The 18,537-nt window shown below is 35.1% G+C and overlaps 1 protein-coding gene across 3 annotated transcripts in view; it reads right to left on the bottom strand.

The window, feature by feature from the left end:
- LOC145254747 (alanine--glyoxylate aminotransferase 2, mitochondrial-like) overlaps nucleotides 1-15,108 on the bottom strand; it is an 80,844-nt gene extending 65,736 nt beyond the window's left edge. The window contains exons 1-2 of one of the 3 annotated variants that reach the window (XM_080113486.1): nucleotides 14,983-15,108; nucleotides 13,025-13,161 (exon numbers count right to left, since the gene is read on the bottom strand). In XM_080113486.1, the coding sequence (XP_079969612.1) occupies nucleotides 13,025-13,103 (79 nt within the window). In that variant the 5' untranslated portion in view covers nucleotides 13,104-13,161; nucleotides 14,983-15,108. Of the gene's footprint in view, nucleotides 1-13,024; nucleotides 13,162-13,398; nucleotides 13,752-14,867; nucleotides 14,958-14,982 lie in introns of those variants that run through there. The other 2 variants (XM_080113487.1, XM_080113488.1) reach the window with 2 other exon arrangements.
- Between the last annotated feature and the right edge of the window lie 3,429 nt (nucleotides 15,109-18,537).

The raw sequence follows: 18,537 nt of genomic DNA, 5'->3' as shown, positions 1-18,537 counted from the left end.
ATAATGTTTTAATAAAATTTTATGATTTTTTATGGTAATTATAAATACATAAGTGCAAAACATTAGAGATTGATGAAAAACTATAAGACTTTTAGCCAGCCATGGTTCACCCCAGAATGTGCTGCTGCCATTGCTCACAGAAATCACTATTTCTATTTCTTCCAACATAATAGATGTTGTGAAATTAAAACCACCTTTAGGACTGTCAGCAACTATTGTAAAAGAGTAATAAAGAATGCAAGAGAGTTGTATGCTCAGTACGTCAAGTTTAAAGTAGCTGAGCAGTGGCTTGGTTCCCACCAGTTTTGGCAAATAACAAACAAGGTTCGGAACAGAAGCGTCTCCTCTATCCCTATCATCATCAATGGGCCTGACAAAGCAAAACCTTTTTGTAAAATTTTGTCATATTTTCCCTTTACATCCACAAATTTTTGGGAATTCTCATTTTTTATTATATTGAAACCTAATTTCAAGTGTTTCAGACTCATGTTATCTCTATATAATCTATATAAATGCTAAGTAATGGTCAATACACACGCATAGATATACACACACACATATATATGCACACATACATGTATATATACAAACACACATGTATATATACACACGCACACACACATACACACGTATATATACACACACGCACATATATAAATTATTTATGTAAAAACTACATGTTACATATATCAGAGATATACCATGGTTTCATTGAGGTGGATTGACTCTTCAGAGAGCGTTGAAAAAAAAAAATCTTTACCAATGAGTGGTTTGGACACAAAGAGGCCTCCTTACGTTTTTTTTTTTTTAAAGCAACAAGGAAACACTATCTCACAAAGATTCAAAAACTAAATTAACTTTGATAAGCTTGTTAAAAAAATGTTGGGGTCTCCTTCTCCTTATGCTGATGAGGAGACGATATTCAGAAATATTTCAATCATTTCTCAATGCTTTCATTTGTAAATATGAATAAATAAAAGGATATCGTTTCTGAAATGATCGTACATGAAAAATTGGATTTTGTTATGTTTCCCCCGATGTAAACTTGATAATTTCACAATTATTCACCCTTCACCTTTTTCTATATATATAGCTCTTAGATTAACAGCACTTATTGAGTTTTTCATAACTGCAACACTCCTTGCTCTTATAGACCTTGTCTATATATATATATATATATATATATATATATATATATATACACGTTTTATTTTTTATTATCATATCTTTCTGTTAAGTTACATTATTGTTTCAGCTACCCGGCCGTTTTTTTGGCCGTCTGTAGCTTCCTCAGACTTTTACAGAAATGTTCGTTGTTATGGGATGAAAGAGTGAATAATGTAACTTAACAGAAAGATATGGTAATAAAAAATAAAACGCATATTTGCTCTACAACAGTATTGAGCACTTTTTTCAGTTTTTATTAATTACCATTTCCACTAATATATATATATATATATATATATATATATATATATATATGATGAAAATAATGGAAATAGTATTCCGACAAAATAGAGAAAATAGAACTGCGTCACACTGTGCACGTGAAACATTTTCAAATATTTTGTACTGGTATATCTTTTGTTTCTTAATCTCATTCATCCAGAGGAAGTCTCGAAATAAAGACGAAATGTTGATGAACACATAATACGGCTTGTTCCTTTTTATTTTCTCTCTCTCTCTCTCTCTCTCTCTCTCTATATATATATATATATATATATATATATATATATTAGACATTAAGAGGAGATAGATATATAAATACCCGTTCACATACACTTTTTCATGATAAAGCTAGAACCCAGAATTAGATGAAATCGAGCAATTGCATCGACAACGAACAACACCAGACCCAAAGTGGGTTTCAATGTACTTTTGTTCCGAAATCGTGTCTGGGGAGTCGGCTAATTTCAGTTAATGTTTGTAGATGTGATATCTACTGCCTGCATACCAGCAGTAACTATCTTAGTTGTATGGGACGCAGGACTTGTCGCATCGTAGAATGTAAAACTAGATGAAAAAAAAAAAATTAAAATCGAAGCATAGCCAATAGATTGTGCCGTGGCCCATATGGTTAGGTCATCAGTATTGCACACTTCATACGTGCGACAACCTGGGTTTGCGCCTATGTCGGAGCACGTCACTGATGACATGCAGTACATCGAAACCCACTTTGGGTCTGGCGTTATCCGTTGTTGATGGAATTGCTAGATTCCATAAAATTCTGGGTTCTAGCTTTATCATTAAAAAGTGTATGTGAACGGGTATATATATATTCTTTGTTTTTGCGATACGTTTTGAATGAATTCAATTATATATACAAAAGTGCATTTTTACCTAAATGCGAGTGGGGAATAACTTTCCCTTTTACAATTTGGTACCCCGAGTTGGGGAGCGGCATATATATTCTTTTTATTTTAATATAATTATCCACTGACACGTGTTTCGTCGTCTACGACTCATCAGAGTGGCTAAATCTAGCGAGATTCAAAATCGGAACTCCATGTCAAGAAGCCTAAACTCCTACCACTGGATCATCTCACGATTTACGTAGATGTTATTTCTTTGTTTTTGTTTCCATGATATGTTTTGGAATAAATTCAATTATTTATACGAAGTGCATTTTTACTTAAATGCGAGTTGGGAATAATTTTTCCTTTGACCAATTCAGAGGTACCATATTTAGGACCGGCATATAGTTTTTTTTTTTAAATATATTATATTTACAAAACAAAAAAAAAAAAAACATATATGTATGTAACAGAGCATAGACACGCATATGGTAGCAATAATCGAGCTGTGTTTGAGGTGATGTTACAGTGAAAAAGAAGGAAAGAAGGAAAAGACGCATCTTAAAGAAAAAGATGATAAAAAAAGACAGAGATAAACAAGGTGCACATGTGGACCGAGAGTGACAGGGAAAAACATGTCTTAAATATCTGCGGATGAAGATAGAACAATGGTTCTCAAACTTTTTTTAATCATGACTTTCTTTTCTTCTTAATGTATTTTGGTGGACCCTTATAGCTTATTTTATTTTTCAGTAATGTAAAGAAAACCAAAGAACATATATCAACAGTTTATCTCGAAGGAAGACTGAACCAATATTAACGTTACATGTACCATGGGGTCCACGTGGACCCCGGTTGAGAACCATTGAGATAGAGCACCACGTGTTTGACATAGCATAGTCTTGTGAAGCACATTGGAATACAAGAAAGGCTTTTGAACAAAAGACAAGGCATTATTCTGGAAAGTACCTGTAAATAACTGTCTGTTGTTTCACTGAAAAAAGTGCGAGTGGCATTCTGTCTTTGTCTTTGTTTCCTTTTATCTGTTTGCATACAATGTGTGGGTCCTGAGTGTTGACATGTAACAACTATGTTACATATATATATGTTACATATATACATATGTTACATGTATACATATAAAGATGTTACATGTATACATATACATATGTTACATGTATACATATATGTTATGTGTCTTTGGCTTTTCAGTATAAAAAAGCGAAACTGTGAAAACGAATTTGTGTTCTCGGACATATGTGCCGAGACGTCCAGAAAGCAAATAAGATTTGATCAATGCTGGGTTAAAAAATCCGTCATATCAAACAATTGCTATTCATTTGGCGGGAGAAACAAATAAATACACAGAAACTGGCTTGCAGTGCCCAACTTAAGTCGCGTGATGTTTGAACTTATTAAATTCTCGCACCTGTCAATTTCACTTTATAAACGTTAAATATAAAAAAGTTTTCACTTCCTCTCCCCTTGTGACCGAGCGGGTTAGATGTCAGGGTTTTTTCCCCTTTTCCACCTTCGCGTCTAGCCTTTGGGTTCGAGCCTACCTTGCTACCAAAACTTTTTTTTTTTTCTTTTACACCTCCAAACACCCGGCCAACGTTTTTTTTTTTTAATTTTATTTCTGTTTTGATCTACTCCTCCAACGCCCCCCCCCTTCAAACACCCGCGCAACGCTGGGCACCCCCGCTAGTCTATTATATAAATCTCACATGTCTGTTTAAATGTATGTATGTATGTCTGCCTAAAACTTTCAACAGAGGGGACGGATTTTCATGAGATCAGTATCGTTTTGAAGTGCGACCCTTTGGACGACAAATATCGAAAAATTGGCTAAAAACATTAATTCCTTCATTCTCAACTGGGCACTTTTCTACAAGGAGGGGTCACTTTTTTCACGAATATTTTTGAAAGTCATCCCCTCTTTTCGATTGACTAGCCTTAATTTAAACCTTCATCACTTCTGTTTTGGTAATGGACACAACAGCAAAGATGTCATTTTTTTTTTCACATTCTTTTCCTCCTTTGCGGTACATGTTCAAGCCTGCCTGCATACTACCACATATTTTTTTTTTTTTTTGCTCAACACACACCTTCAAACACCCGGGAAACGCCAGGTACGCAGGCTAGTATATACATATATTAGAATTTTCAGAATTTGAGATGAACATAATTATTTGCACAGTCAAACAATGTTGCAGCTTACACACACCATGCAAATCCCAGACTTGAGTTTCGCCCTTATTTGGACTCATCAGTTAAACACATGTGAACCTGGAATTCAAAGCCGAAGCTTCTTGCATGTGAGGTAAGTACTGTGCCACTTGCGCAACCACTCCACACACAAGAAAGTCATACATGTTCACCCACATGTTCGCTGAAATGGATATGCTTTGTACACTGAAATAAGATTCCAATTTACTTCTTAACATATTTAAAATTGCTGGGGTGTCCCTTAGTTAATTGCCACCTTATGAGGACAAAGCCAAATGGTCAGTTTTCTTTTATATGGCAAATATTCAGTCTACTTTAAAAAGGCAGGCAAAAATAAAATTAACCCCGTTAATAGAACAGATACTACACTTAGATCTCAGCCTGAAAGATTAGATGTAAACAGAAAAGAAAATTCTAATCTTTTAATATATGAGAATTTGTTCAAATTGTTAAGTCATAAACAATTTTCTATTCAATAGTTTAAATACTTCCAAATTCCTTTAAAATTTCAAACCTATTAAGATTCTAATGGCTGACTTGTTTGCGAAGAGACCAAAATGCATTATGGCGGATTTAATTGGTGCATATTTTTTTAAAATTAAGATGTAGAAAAAGATTTTTTTTATTTTATGCTATGGCATATATTTATTTCAATATTTAATAAGTAATTTTGTGATGCCCCCATTCAGTCTAAAGAGACAACGGATACCCCCCTGCAAGGGTAGCTACACTTGTAATTGTGATGCAAGGGTTGCACAATCCTAAACCACACCTCTCCTGAATCGGTACTGCTTGAGTCCAATGGCAAGCAGAAGTGTTAGACAACTGGAAACAATGCAGAGATAAGCGGAGAGTACATACAGCTCCTGGAATTCCCAAATGGTTTCCCATCTTAGTATTGACCAGGCTCAACGTTGCTTAACTTCGGTGATCTGGCAGGAACCGATGTGTGAACATGAATTATGTTGTAATAAGTGATACATAGTAAATAAAATAATGTGTAAGTCACATAAAGGCGTCATGTTCACTTTTGGTATTGCTCTGGATGAAAAAGTATATAAACGCCTCCCCACCCCCTACGCCATTACTACGTAATACTAAATTGATTTTAAAAAGTTCTTATGATGCTTGGTCATTGTCTGTACCTGACGATTTCTTGTAGCTGTCCCTGACTCTAACTCTAACCCTAACCCTGACCCTAAACCCTAACTCCTGCGATGTCTGCAGTCCTATCAATATTGGCCCTTTTCAATTTACAGGGTGGAACGATAAAATTGTCAGCCTAGAAAAGACAACATGATTCCATTTCTGTTTCATGAAAGCCGTTTTTTTTTTTTGTTGTTGCAGACCATCTACTAGTTGGCCAGTTGTGTATAAATCCCAAGAACAATAGGAGCCTTCTATCAGGTCTAAAAGTGACACAATCAACGAGTGAGATCGGAGATGCGCCGCTGTAGTACTCATGCTCTCTACCAATCAAAGTCATGACAACAGGACCATTGCCAGCACCCTCAAAATGCATTGCTAGATTGTCACAAATAACAGGGATTTGCCCAGGGTAATGAAAAAATCTTTGGCCATGGTTATGGTCTTTGGTGTGGTTTCAAGTGAGGGCCACATCATGCCACCTCACAGCTTCGAAGTCAGCTTGAAAGTCAACACCAAAATCTGAAGAGTATGGTGATCCCATCGTGCAATCAGGTGGCTGCTGGCAGATCCTGGGTGTGGCAATATGACTCGGCACTGGCTCACAAGTCCAAAGAGATCCAGGTTTGGCTTCAGAAGGAGTGCTATGACTTTATACCTTTTTCTCACTGGCCCGCCTTCCTCTGCCGACCTGAACCTGCTGGACTACTTCATTTGAGCATACATTGAGAACATCACCAACATGACCTCCCACACACCAAAACCAGCTTGATTGCTGCCATCGACCGAGTATTCACCAAGTTCCCACCGGTGCTTGTGGGAAAAACATGCTCCAAGTTCCAGACCCGTACTGAGTCGGCCATTAAGGCTGAAAGCGGCTACATTGAATAAATGTCAGCTCTACTACATAATCAAGTTAGCTGAATTGATTTTTTTTTTCAATAAAAGTTTTAAAATAAAGCTGTAGTGTTGTTTCTTTAGGGCGACAACTTTATCATTCCACCCTATACAACATAGAATGTTGCACCAACAAATCTGTTACAGAATCTTAACTCTAGCTGACGGGTTCCTTCTTGATCAGTTATTGTTCTGGTAAAAGCAATTAACCTTATTGCCGTTGCTTTGAGTGATATGTAGTTTTTATATACATCCTTAGGCAAAAGGTTGTTTGTAGCACGTGTATCGACCTTAGTGTTGACATCTATCTACATTTATCTGTTGCCAATTTTTAACTTGGCATATATGCCTTTGTAGTAGTTGATGGTAACTTTTTTTTTTTTTACATAGGCATCACCACATTATCAAGGCCAAGAGGCCACTCAAGGATAAGGGTTAAAGAGTGTACAGTAGAAATTGGACAATATAGTAATCATTAGTAATGAAAATTTGGTAAATTTGATAACTTATATGGAACGGCTCATCAAGAACTTATTTACGTTAGACTTGAAGACAGCCATATTGTAGTCAGCCGGAAAGCAGGAAAACGGAAGACAATTCCACAGGCGTGCAGTTCTAAGAAAGAAGCTTTGTTCATGGAATCTACGTTTAGGTTTAGGCACAGATAAAGAGTGGGGGGAATTATTGATAGTGTTTACAGCTAGACGAGTGTTTCTTGTGAAAGTTTGGCGAGGGGGGGGGGACCATAGATTGAAGCTCAGTCGAACACTTTCCATGAAAATAACGATACATCAGAGACAAACTCGCAACATCTCTTCTGTGAGATAGAGGTTGCAAGGAGGAGAAAAGGACATCTCCTACGAGGCTACGAAGTCTATTTTGAACTCTATCAAGGCAGGCCAAGTCCTTTCTAGCAGCTCCTGCCCAGATGTGGCAACAGTATTCCATCCTTGGACGTACCTGGCTCTTATATAGATAGAGAATAGCATCAGCAGTGAGATATCTACCGGATCGATAGAAAGATCCCACCATTTTTCCAGCAGCCTTGGCAACAGATTTGATGTACGTGTTCCATTTAAGATCAGGAGTAATGGTCAAGCCAAGAAGCTTGTTAAAACTTGAGGCCTCCTGAAGACGAAAGCCATTCATTTCAATTGATGCCAGATGTGGATCAGAATGTTGATGATGTAAAGAGAGAAGCTTGGTTTTAGATGCATTAAAAGTAACCAGCCACTCCTTACCCCATTGTACTACGTGCTCAAGATCAGAGGAGAGAGAATTGGAGAGAACTTGGTCATTTACTGTCTTAGATGTGCTACCTGCTGGATGATATGGAAATATATATCCACTTGAACCACGAGCATTACTTTCATTTGGTGTTGCCATATAAATTCTGTTTTTGTGCCACTGTCACTGTGTCATTCTTTTACTTGACTGTTTTTTTTTTCATCTCCTATCTTCAAGCGTCAAATATTAACAAAATGTCCTTTTGTGTTGTATATCATCCATGATTTTCATTTTGCTGGCTAAAAACCAAACTGAATTTGTTTCACAGTCAGCATCCCCAATACATCCAATATATCAAGTTTCACGTCTGTAGACCAAACATTGACAGAGTAGTTTGGTAGCACGAGTTCCAAATATCAAGTTTTCTCAGTTGGTCATTTATTACTTTTCAAGAGGTAGCTATTATAATATTGTTTCGCATTGTGACTAATAAGTCTGTAAAATGATGTCTCTGCTGCATTTTTAGTCACATACTCATCAGATGTTTATTTAAAAAAAAAAAAACACCATTTTGAAGAACTTAGGTGGTTTCTTATTTAACTAGCGGTGAAACAAAGGAAATGTGGTAGCATGTGGAAGGATTACAAGGATTTCTTTACCTCTTTACCACCAGGATTCTCCATTTAATGATTTAGCATTCATTCCGGATTTAGATTACAATATCCTTTTTCTGCCTCAATTTCCTTTATTCTACGTATCTTAAATGTTTTTTTTTTTTAAATATCAATAACTTTAATTTTCTTTGTTTATTGCTTTTAACAAATATGGTGCAAACCAATAAAAACATTTGCTAATATTTTTCCTCTGAAGAGAAGAATAAGCATCGAAAACTCATGGGTTAAGGAAATAGATGTATTCAATTGTATTCTTTGTTTTCGAACAATAAAAAAAAAATTCTATATTTGAAGATTAATTTTTTTTAAATCATAAAATTTAAATACCTAAATTTTGATTCATTTGCTCTATCCTATATATTGAGCAATTTTATTTAGCTGGGATTGTCTTATATAAAATATTACTTCTAATATTTTTTAAGACCGAAAATCATTGGATTTGCATACCAGTTGATATATTTCATTTCATTATTCTGAAGAGTGTATAATTGTAGTTCGTCAGAGCATCCACCAGCTTATATGTTCATATGTAATTTAACTACTTGGGACAGTGATTGGTGTACTTTTTTTTTACGAGGAAATCAGGGTTAACTTTTGAAATACTGTTTTTTCTATGTGCTGATGAAGCCCAAGTTGTGCAAATTATAATTTGATGAACAGTTATATACTTATATGCCAACACCGAAGGCTGAAACAAATGTATGAAAAATGTTAATAAAAACTAACTTTCTGAAAATGAGTAAATATTTGTGTGTCTATTCCTTTTAACGTGGCATCTTTAAAGAAAAAAAAATGTATACATATAGCTTTACTTATGTATTAAGCACTGTTGAAGTAAATATTGAAAATGAGTACATAAAATTATATAATATATATTAGTGATGGGACGTTTTCTAAATTTTTTCCCGATTCCAATACAATTACAGATTCCTATTCCTTGAAAGTTCTAAATATTTAGTTCTAAAATTGTTTTAATTTTTTTTTTTTAAATTTTATTTTGAAAATACACTTGTGAGAGAGGTTATCTATAGATTTTAGTTTTATTGGTAGTTTGAAAATCAGTAAATGTTTATTATTTCATCTGCAATGGAAAATTAAAATTAAAAAAAAAAGAAGAATCAAAAGAATGGTCTTGGGCATCAAAAAATAAAAATAAATAAATAATGGCTTTCTATATAATAATATTATTATTATTATTTCAGCTGTATTCTGCATTTAATAATTTTCAAATACAAAAAAAAATATACAAATGTTTGCGGGAGCCCAAATCCCTAAACCTGTGAAACCGGCATCTGGGGTCAGGTTTATAGGAGATGTATGTAGGGGGAGGGGGGGTCATCTTCCCAGCCTTTATCTTCTCCATCGGTGTGGGTTTTTTTTGTTTTGTTTTTTTTATATAGGAGTCACCATTTATCAAAGCCCAGAGGCCACTCGAGGATAAGGGTTATTGCGTGTACAGTAGTCAATGGGATAACATCGTAGTAATCATTAATAATGGAAATTTGGTAAATTGGATTACTTAAGGGAGCGGTTCATCAATCATGTTAGTCGCTCAAGACGCCGCTTTCGCCGGGAAACGTCGATATGGGTCCAATCTAGTCAACGTTTACAACCATCCACGGTGTTCCACCCCCTTTTTTAGATGTTTGAGGGCTGGATCCCCTTAATTTTCTACGGTAAATCCACCTTAAGTTACATTCACTGTCGGAAAAAAGGGTAAAGACGCAGCATCTTTCCACCCCCAAAACATCCTTTAAAATTACTATTGTAGGTTTTCTGGGGATGCTGAAAACGAAAATAACGTTTAAAATTCCAGGAAACAAGTAATTTCCAAGATATAAAGAAATTATAGTTTCAATAAGTGGGGGACCACTTTTCTATATTATTTTAACATAACATGAGCACCCACTTAATGGTCACCTTTTTTGTTGGGGGGGGGCAACTTAAAATGAACACAATTTAACATAAAATAAGTAATTGTGGCCTGGTAGACCAACACAAAACCTACCTTAAAAAAGTTGTTTTCAAGGAGTTTTTGAATGTATAGAAAATGAATATCACATTTAAATTTTCTGCAAATAAGTAGTTTTCTGGATATTAAGCAATGTAATTCTTTATGTCATAAGTGGTGGCCATTGTTGTAAACACAAGCGTGTGCATATTTTTTCCGCACATGCGATATTTGTTTTCTGCACACCCGAAAACCCCTAGAAAACAAGTTTTTTAAGGTAGATTTTGTGTTAGACTACCAGGCCACAATTACTAAATACCCTAAAAAAATTACCAGAAACCCCCACCACCACCACTTAACATGTGGCCATATAGTGGGTGCTCATTCTACATTAAATTAATATAAAAAGTGATCCCCCACTTTTTGAGACTAATTTCTTCATATCTTGGAAACTACTTGTTTCCTGAAATTTTCGTTTTCAATACTTCCGAAAACCTACAATAGTGTTAATTTTAAAGAATGTTTTGAGGGTGAAAAGATGCTGCAACTTTACAAAAAAAAAAAAAAAAAAAAAAAAAAAAAGGGTTAGTTACCAAATGAACTGTCCTTTTTTTTTTTCTTTTTACAAAGTAGTCACTATTTATCAAGGCCTGGAGGCCACTCGAGAATAAGGGTTAATGAGTGTACAGTACCCAATTAGAAAATATTGTAATCATTAGTAGTGGAAATTTGGTAAATTGGATTACTTAAGGGGACGGTTCATCAAGAATTTGTTTACGTTGGACTTGAAGATGACAATATTGTAGTTAGCTGGAAAGCAGAGAAACTGAAGAAAGTTCCACAGGAAGAAAAAAACTTTGTTCATGTAATCTACGTTTAGGTGTAGGCACAAATAAAGAGTGAGAGAAATTATTGATAGTGGTTTCAACTAGAGGAATGTTATTCGTGAAAATTTGGCGAGAGGAAACCATAGATTGGAACTCAGACAAACACTTGCCATGTAAATAACGATAAAGCAGAGACAGGCTCACAACATTTCTTCTGTGGGAAAGAGGTTGCAGGGAATAGAAAAGAGCAGTCCCCACTAGGTTACGAAATCTATTTTGAACTGTAAAAGCTGGATAAGCTGCTTCTAGCAGCACCTGCCCAGATGTTGCAACAGTACTCCATCCTTGGCTCTTATACTGGTAGAGAATTGCATCAGCAGTGAGATATCTACTGGAACGGTAGAATGATCCCACCATTTTTCCAGTGACCTTAGCAACAGATTTGATGTATGTGTTCCATCTTAGATCAGGAGTAAAGGTCAGACCCAGAAGCTTGTCAAAACATGGAGTCTCCCCAAGACGAAAGCCATTCATTTCAATCCTTTTACAAAAAAAAGGCGACAGATCGATTTTTTAAAAATAAGATTACAGAAACAGGGGACATAACTCAGATTGCTTATTTTAGAAGCGTATTTTAGATAACTTTCAAGTTTTGCTTATTTAATCTTATTTAATTAATTTTTTTAACAAAAAACAGAGCTGGAAATTATTCAAATTTTAATTAATTTAATTAAAGTACTGTTTTTGCTGTTTTTTGTTTTACTAAATTCGTACTTATGCACTTATTGTACCGTGCTGAAATAATAACATTATTTAGAAAGCCAATCTTAACATGGGGAGGGCGTTTTGTAACTATTCTGTACTTTCACCTAGCAGTAGAAAAACCGGTGCTTGTTAAAATATAGTCGACAAATTGATTTTTTTTTTTTTTTAAATATGACGTTTTAAGCAAAAACAATATTACGTACTTAAGTGTTGTTGAAAATAGTAATATATCCAAAAATTACGAAAATTCATCAAATTGAACAACTGCTATTGTGTTTACAACAAATATTGCACGCCATGAACAAGTAATGTAAAATACTCGTTCCGAGTTATGTCCCCCGTGTGTGAACTCTTCACTGTCTACTTTGTAATTGTCTAAGAAAAATGCAATTTTATTTAATTTTCTGTAAAAATTACTTTTAACTCTAAGTAACTTTCTATGCTCCATTAATTTTAGTAATATAATGTTGATAATGTAAACACGATTGTTGTCTCGCATTTTCATTATTTTTGTATGTTGTAAATTTTTTTAAAATATTAGCAATTTATTAGGAGCTTCTTCTTTTAAATGGTAAAAAAGTTAGGATGATAATATTAAATTAAATTACAATTACATCGCGTTACATATGGGGGTGGGTAAACTGTGACGCGCGTTGGAGAGATGCCTAATCATCTTAAAAATACGAGGAATACGTAAATGCCTTTGTTTTCATGTGAAATTCAGTATTACCATTTCCGAAATTTCGTCCTAATAGTGTAGAAGCGTTAAAAAAAAAAATATATATATATATATATATCAACCCGTCGACTATTTTAACAAGCACCAAAAATTCTTCCTTGTTTCACGATTTATCTCCCTTGTCTGATTTGTCGCCTTTCTTCGTACAAACACCAAAGAAACTTTTTTTTCTCCTCAGGGTGACAGATGGGGAATTTGCTTTTGCCACATGTATTGACATTAATGTAAATATATATTGCTTTTGTTTGTTTTTTTGTTTTTTTTATTTTACTTACCATGGCTCCGACTGGCAAAGATTCGGATGAAGGGAGAACTACGACGAAAAAGTGATTTAAATGTTGGATTTAATGCCATATCGTCTTTAGATTTTTAAAATATTCTACACAGCTTTTTTCTTCAATTTCCAAATGTTCTGCAAAATAAAAGCAAGTTTCTTTTAAATTTCGTAAAACTAAATAAACAAATAAATAAATAAAACCAAAATGGTTATTTTCTAGGACAAGGTTTTCTCCACAAAATACCATGATGTTTTTAGAATAATGTAACCCAATAATCATAATACTTGACGCTTTTTTTTTTTTTTTTTGTGCTTGTGCACTGCAGATGTAATGATGTTTTAAACCAACGCATGAAAACATTATATACTTACGTGCCATGGTGTAGTTTGTATAAATTACAAAAATTGCCAACAACTGATCCATCCAACTAGAACAAATAATGGTCCTTGTGCATTTTTGCCATCGCGCTATTTTTAAATAGTTTTCTCTCCCCCCCCCCCCCGCCAGATTAAATTGAAGCTTAACAATATCTTTTTCTATTAAATTGTTAGGTGGAAGCACAGAATAGTTACAAAACACCCTCCCTCCCCATGTTAAGAATGGCTTTCAAAATAATAACTTTATTATTTTCAGCACGGTGGCAAAAGTGCGCAAGTACCAAAATAATTATAAGTTAAAAATAAAACTTATCGAGTTTTATCGTATACGTTAATGTGGAAGAGTTGTGCATTTGTGCAACCAATTCTATATGACAAACTGACTTATCTACCCTGATTTTAATTAAGTGCCCACCATTTTTTAACACAAAATGTCAGACCTAATTGTGAATAACATTTTTTTTTTTTTTGGCTAAAAATACATGAAGCACATTTTCTATTTGATCAATTTTCGTAATTTTTGGAATTTAGACTAATTTCGACATGACATGTATGTAATAATGTTTTCACCTGAAATGCGTTGGTTTAAAACATCACTAAACCTGCACAAGCACGCTTTTTATCTTTAAGGAATTATAAGCCATCAATTTGAAGACTTTAAAAATCATCCTCGGATCTCCCACGACTAAAGCATAAATGAGCGGAATTTTCTATGTGATTAAATATAAAATAAAACTTGTTCAACATATGGTGCGTAATTGTGGGAAATTCAAATGTTAATAACTCTGTACAAAATTTATTGCCTACAAGTGGGGTAAATTCTGTGGATTAACACTCTCAGCTACCCCCCTCCAATAAAAAAAAAATAGGATAACATTCTATTTTTTTTAGGCGTCTATTTCCTGAAGAACTTGGCCGAGAAAAGAATATATATATATATATATATATATATATATATATATATATATATAAGAATAAGAGCATGTGGATCAAGTAACTATTTTTTACCACTAACCCTAAGTCCGACTGGCAATATCGTAACATCAAACGTAATCTTGCCCACACCCCCAAAAAGTAGATTCCCTCCTCAAAGATATTTTGTAGAAAAAAAACAAAAAAAACACTGAATTTTTTCCCATGAAAAAAAAATTTTAATTTTCCCCTTCCCTGAAAACGTAAAAATGGATCGAAAATTGACAAAGCAGGGGGAGGGGGTACGTTAACTGATCCCCGATCCTGATGATCGGCGATCATCCTCATATAGCTTTTTTTTTCTCTGGGATGTTTTTTCAGAGTGTTTAGTAAACACTGTTTACGAGTAGTCGCCTAAAAAGTAGAATATCATTTTGTGTGTGTGGGTGGATTTGGATTTAGCTGAGGGTGTTCACATACAGTAATATAAAAAATATAATATTATGGCTCGTTCGGCTTCCTAAAAACAGTATTTTCGGATATGCCGTTACCTTCGAAAATAACCCAAATCCATGTGCTGAATTCAGCCAAGTGATGGGAACTCAACATGCATAAACAATAAACAAAAAAGAAAGAAAGAAGAGAGTGGGGGGGGTGATTACAAACCTTATCGCAGTTGAAAAGAAGGTCGAGTTGTAAACTTCAACAAAGTAGGTCTGATTCGTTGTTTATATGAATAACGAATGGTGATCACATGTGAGGGCACGGGCACGTCATCACGTGACAAGTTAGACGATAACAACAAAAAACACGAGTACAACAAAAACAACTCCAAATACCCTGGCCAAGTGCCACTGTCGTTTAAGCACATACAAGCAGTTAAGAAGTAGAGCCCAGTCAGGTCCCACTAAAAAGGGGTTGTGATCGGGGACAAATTTATCATTGTCCCACATTGACCCGTTTAACAGGGGTGAGGTGGAGTGGGGAGCGATCCTCATCCTCTGCCGATTATTTGTCCAATCTTTTGACGATAGAATTCTGCTGATTTTAAGGTTTTCTCTTTAGTACTGAAAAAAGAAAGGTTCCGGGTCAACTTCTTGATTTTATGCCCACAAAAATTCTAGTATAAACTCCTAGTACTAAGAAATAAGGAATTTTGCAGTATAGGCAACAAAGCAAAGAAGAAAATGAACAAAAACAAATATATAACAAATAAATGTAACCAAAGGCAAAATAAATCACTCTTCTACCTACTTGCCTAAGTTTTTTTTCTGTGTTCTGATTTATTTTATAGCGTTCATTTACTTCAAAACACAAGGCGTGACTAGTCTTAAGTTAGAAAAAATGCCTGACATGAGATGACCATCTTGGGAATCTCGATAATCGCTCAAAAGTCTCAAATTAAACTAAATACTAATAGCAACCCATGCAACAAATTGTCACTGGGACATTTATTGGGTAGGTTTCTATCGGTAAATGCCCAAGAAATTTTATGAGAAATGGAAATAGATTGAACATGATTAGATGGCCCCTCCCCCAATTTGGATGTCTAGTGGGGGGGCACTGCTCTATGCCAGCCCCCATCCCAACTCTACATATCATAGCACGTGTGTTACAGATCCAGCATTTATCAGAGTGGCATGGAAATCAACTTGAAGGAATAGTGGGCAACTATTGGATTCATGTTTTCGTTAGCGCCATGATTTTTTTTTTTTTAATTTTAAAATGAATGACGTCAATGATATTGCAGGATGTAATATACACGATGTTCTTTTAAGGTCATGGAGTGGGTCTGGCGATCTGCTGGACCAATCAGGGCCAGCCACGTTAAACGGGGAATACCCGACGTCTTTGCATGTGTGCATTTCAGTAATCCGTCCACAGTTTTGAAAATCTAGAATCAAAAATGAAATCCTTTCACACGACCCCAAGTGGACAAATCTTGTCAATTTTCTCTACTTGAAACCCAGAATGTCTGAGCCGGGGTTCTTCAGGCCAGACAATGTCATCGTTCCTTATTCTGACATTTCCTGTCATTGCCCCAAACAATAGAATATCTGTCTATATTTTTATAGGTCACCTGCCGCTGTCCAGGATTCGTTTAACGGACAATCTCAGCATATTACCTGGTCTTACTCAGAATTTTTAGGGGATTTCAACCTCCCCAATGGAGAGTAGTATCACTCCTCGGGATGGTCATGTTATAATTAAAATCCTTTACCTAAGGTATGTTTTTTTTTTATTCAATTTTCACCCCAAACAAGGCACAGTGCCACTTTGAAGCAGGGGGCTACTATCAGGGACTTAATTAGCGGGGTCATTATGAAGGGAGATGAGTAGAAAGATGTTTGTTAACATTACACTTGAACTTCTGCATATCATTGCAGTTGGGAAAGCAGAATCCCGGAAGGGAGTTCCAAAGACCCGCAGTTCTGGGGAAGAAACTAATGCAAAACTTTCACCCACCTTTCGTTGAAGTGTGTTCCTTTACATTACATTATATTGTACCCAATATATAGAAGTGATTTCAAAAGTTTTAAAAAAGCAGGATTTGGGTGCCATAACCTAGAATCGAAACCTACCATTTAGCTATCCAGCATTATTCGTTTTGTATGAAACCATTATATTAGGTTAAGAAGAAATTTCTTGCGGAATTTTCAATTTTGATTTCAAACGACGAATACCCGATCGATAAGACCAGCTTTCTATGTTATAAATGAGCAGGACATAAACCAACAGAGTACATACATGCTCGTTTCTAAACGAGGAAAAAATAATTTCTAAGTGTTGTATCCTTGAATTGTTTTCTTATTCTTAGAGATATGTTGTGGGTAGACCTCTAATCCGTTTGAATATCCGTGTTTGTCTTGCAGATTTTTCTTTTTATATGGTTCAGTTGGTATTCGTTAGTTGTGCTGGTGCGATAAGTTTTTATTCCTCATTTGTGTATGGAATGGCAGAATTCAGGTTTGGTTCAAAACCTGTGACGGGATTCTCTGGAAGTAATCGCGGGCATCTGTATTCTTTTCTAATGAAAGAATAAAGTTAATAGTGGCAACAAGGTTAGCTGGGTGGGGGAAGTAGAGGATACTTTAAGCTGGCGTGTGGTGTAGGTTGGATCTGTATTTGCTGACTGCCAATCGGCATGGACGGCAAATGGAAATATGTCTGTGTAGATGACGGGGGGGGGGGGGGAGGGGGCTATATTGAATACTAAAAGTCGGAGGACCTTATTGTAAAGTAAATTTATTTAGAATTCGACCCCCCCCCAACATCATCTATAATTTTACTTTGTTTTGATCTATTTCGTTGATAATGAATCCAACGCTAGACGCCGCCTCCCCACTATGTTACCTAGCATCTTCTCTACTCTTCTGATGAGAAGCATTAGGCTTCGAAATGCCTTGACATAAAGAGTCCCTTCTATCCCCCAACTAATTGATTGTATTCCCTTATTGAATAAATGAATCAATCTATATCCATCAATATATAGTTCTGTGTCTTCATTTCCAACTCCTATTATCTTCATATATATATATATATATATATATATATATATATATATATATATATATATATATATATATATATACAGAACTTTGTGTGTGTGTGAGAGAGAGAGAGAGAGTTTCCTATGAACTCGAAAACGGCTAGGCCAAATTTTTATTAAATTTTGCACAAAGTACTTCATGTACCTGACAATGTTCTTAGATAGGTTTTATATCTGAATCTCTTTGATATGTATCGATAATTGATACTCGAAATAATCCAATGAAAGAAGGAACAGGCGATTTTGACCAAAGTTAACACCTTACACAGCCTAACATCACAAATGCATTTGAGAAGTTTTATTACCACACAAGCCGAAAGGCTCGATATATAAAATCAACAGTAAGTTCTTTGATATGACAGGGGCCGTTCGAAATGAATGTTTCTGTTAAGAGCACAATCGAACCATGATACTTGATCTTTTCATTTGAAACTTAAATTCAAGTCATTATATATAAAAAATAATTTTATAAAATCAACAATAGGTTCTCTACAGTGCAATATAGACTACAATGTATTGTGGACTAAGTCACTGCCAAGAGACATGTGAGGCTTTCTCTGGGTGCACCACGATGAGTTCCCAGCTAAAGCAGGCAATCAATCGATTTGATTGAAAAATGGATGATTTCATCGATTTTAATGGCATTAAAAATATTGGAGTGTGAAACATTC

The sequence above is a fragment of the Euprymna scolopes genome, chromosome 30, assembly GCF_053919585.1.
Source record: "Euprymna scolopes isolate OS-2025 chromosome 30, ASM5391958v1, whole genome shotgun sequence".
NCBI lineage: Eukaryota > Metazoa > Mollusca > Cephalopoda > Sepiida > Sepiolidae > Euprymna > Euprymna scolopes.
The sequence above is the reverse complement of the archived record's forward strand: the minus strand, read 5'-3'. Positions and strand labels throughout refer to the sequence as shown.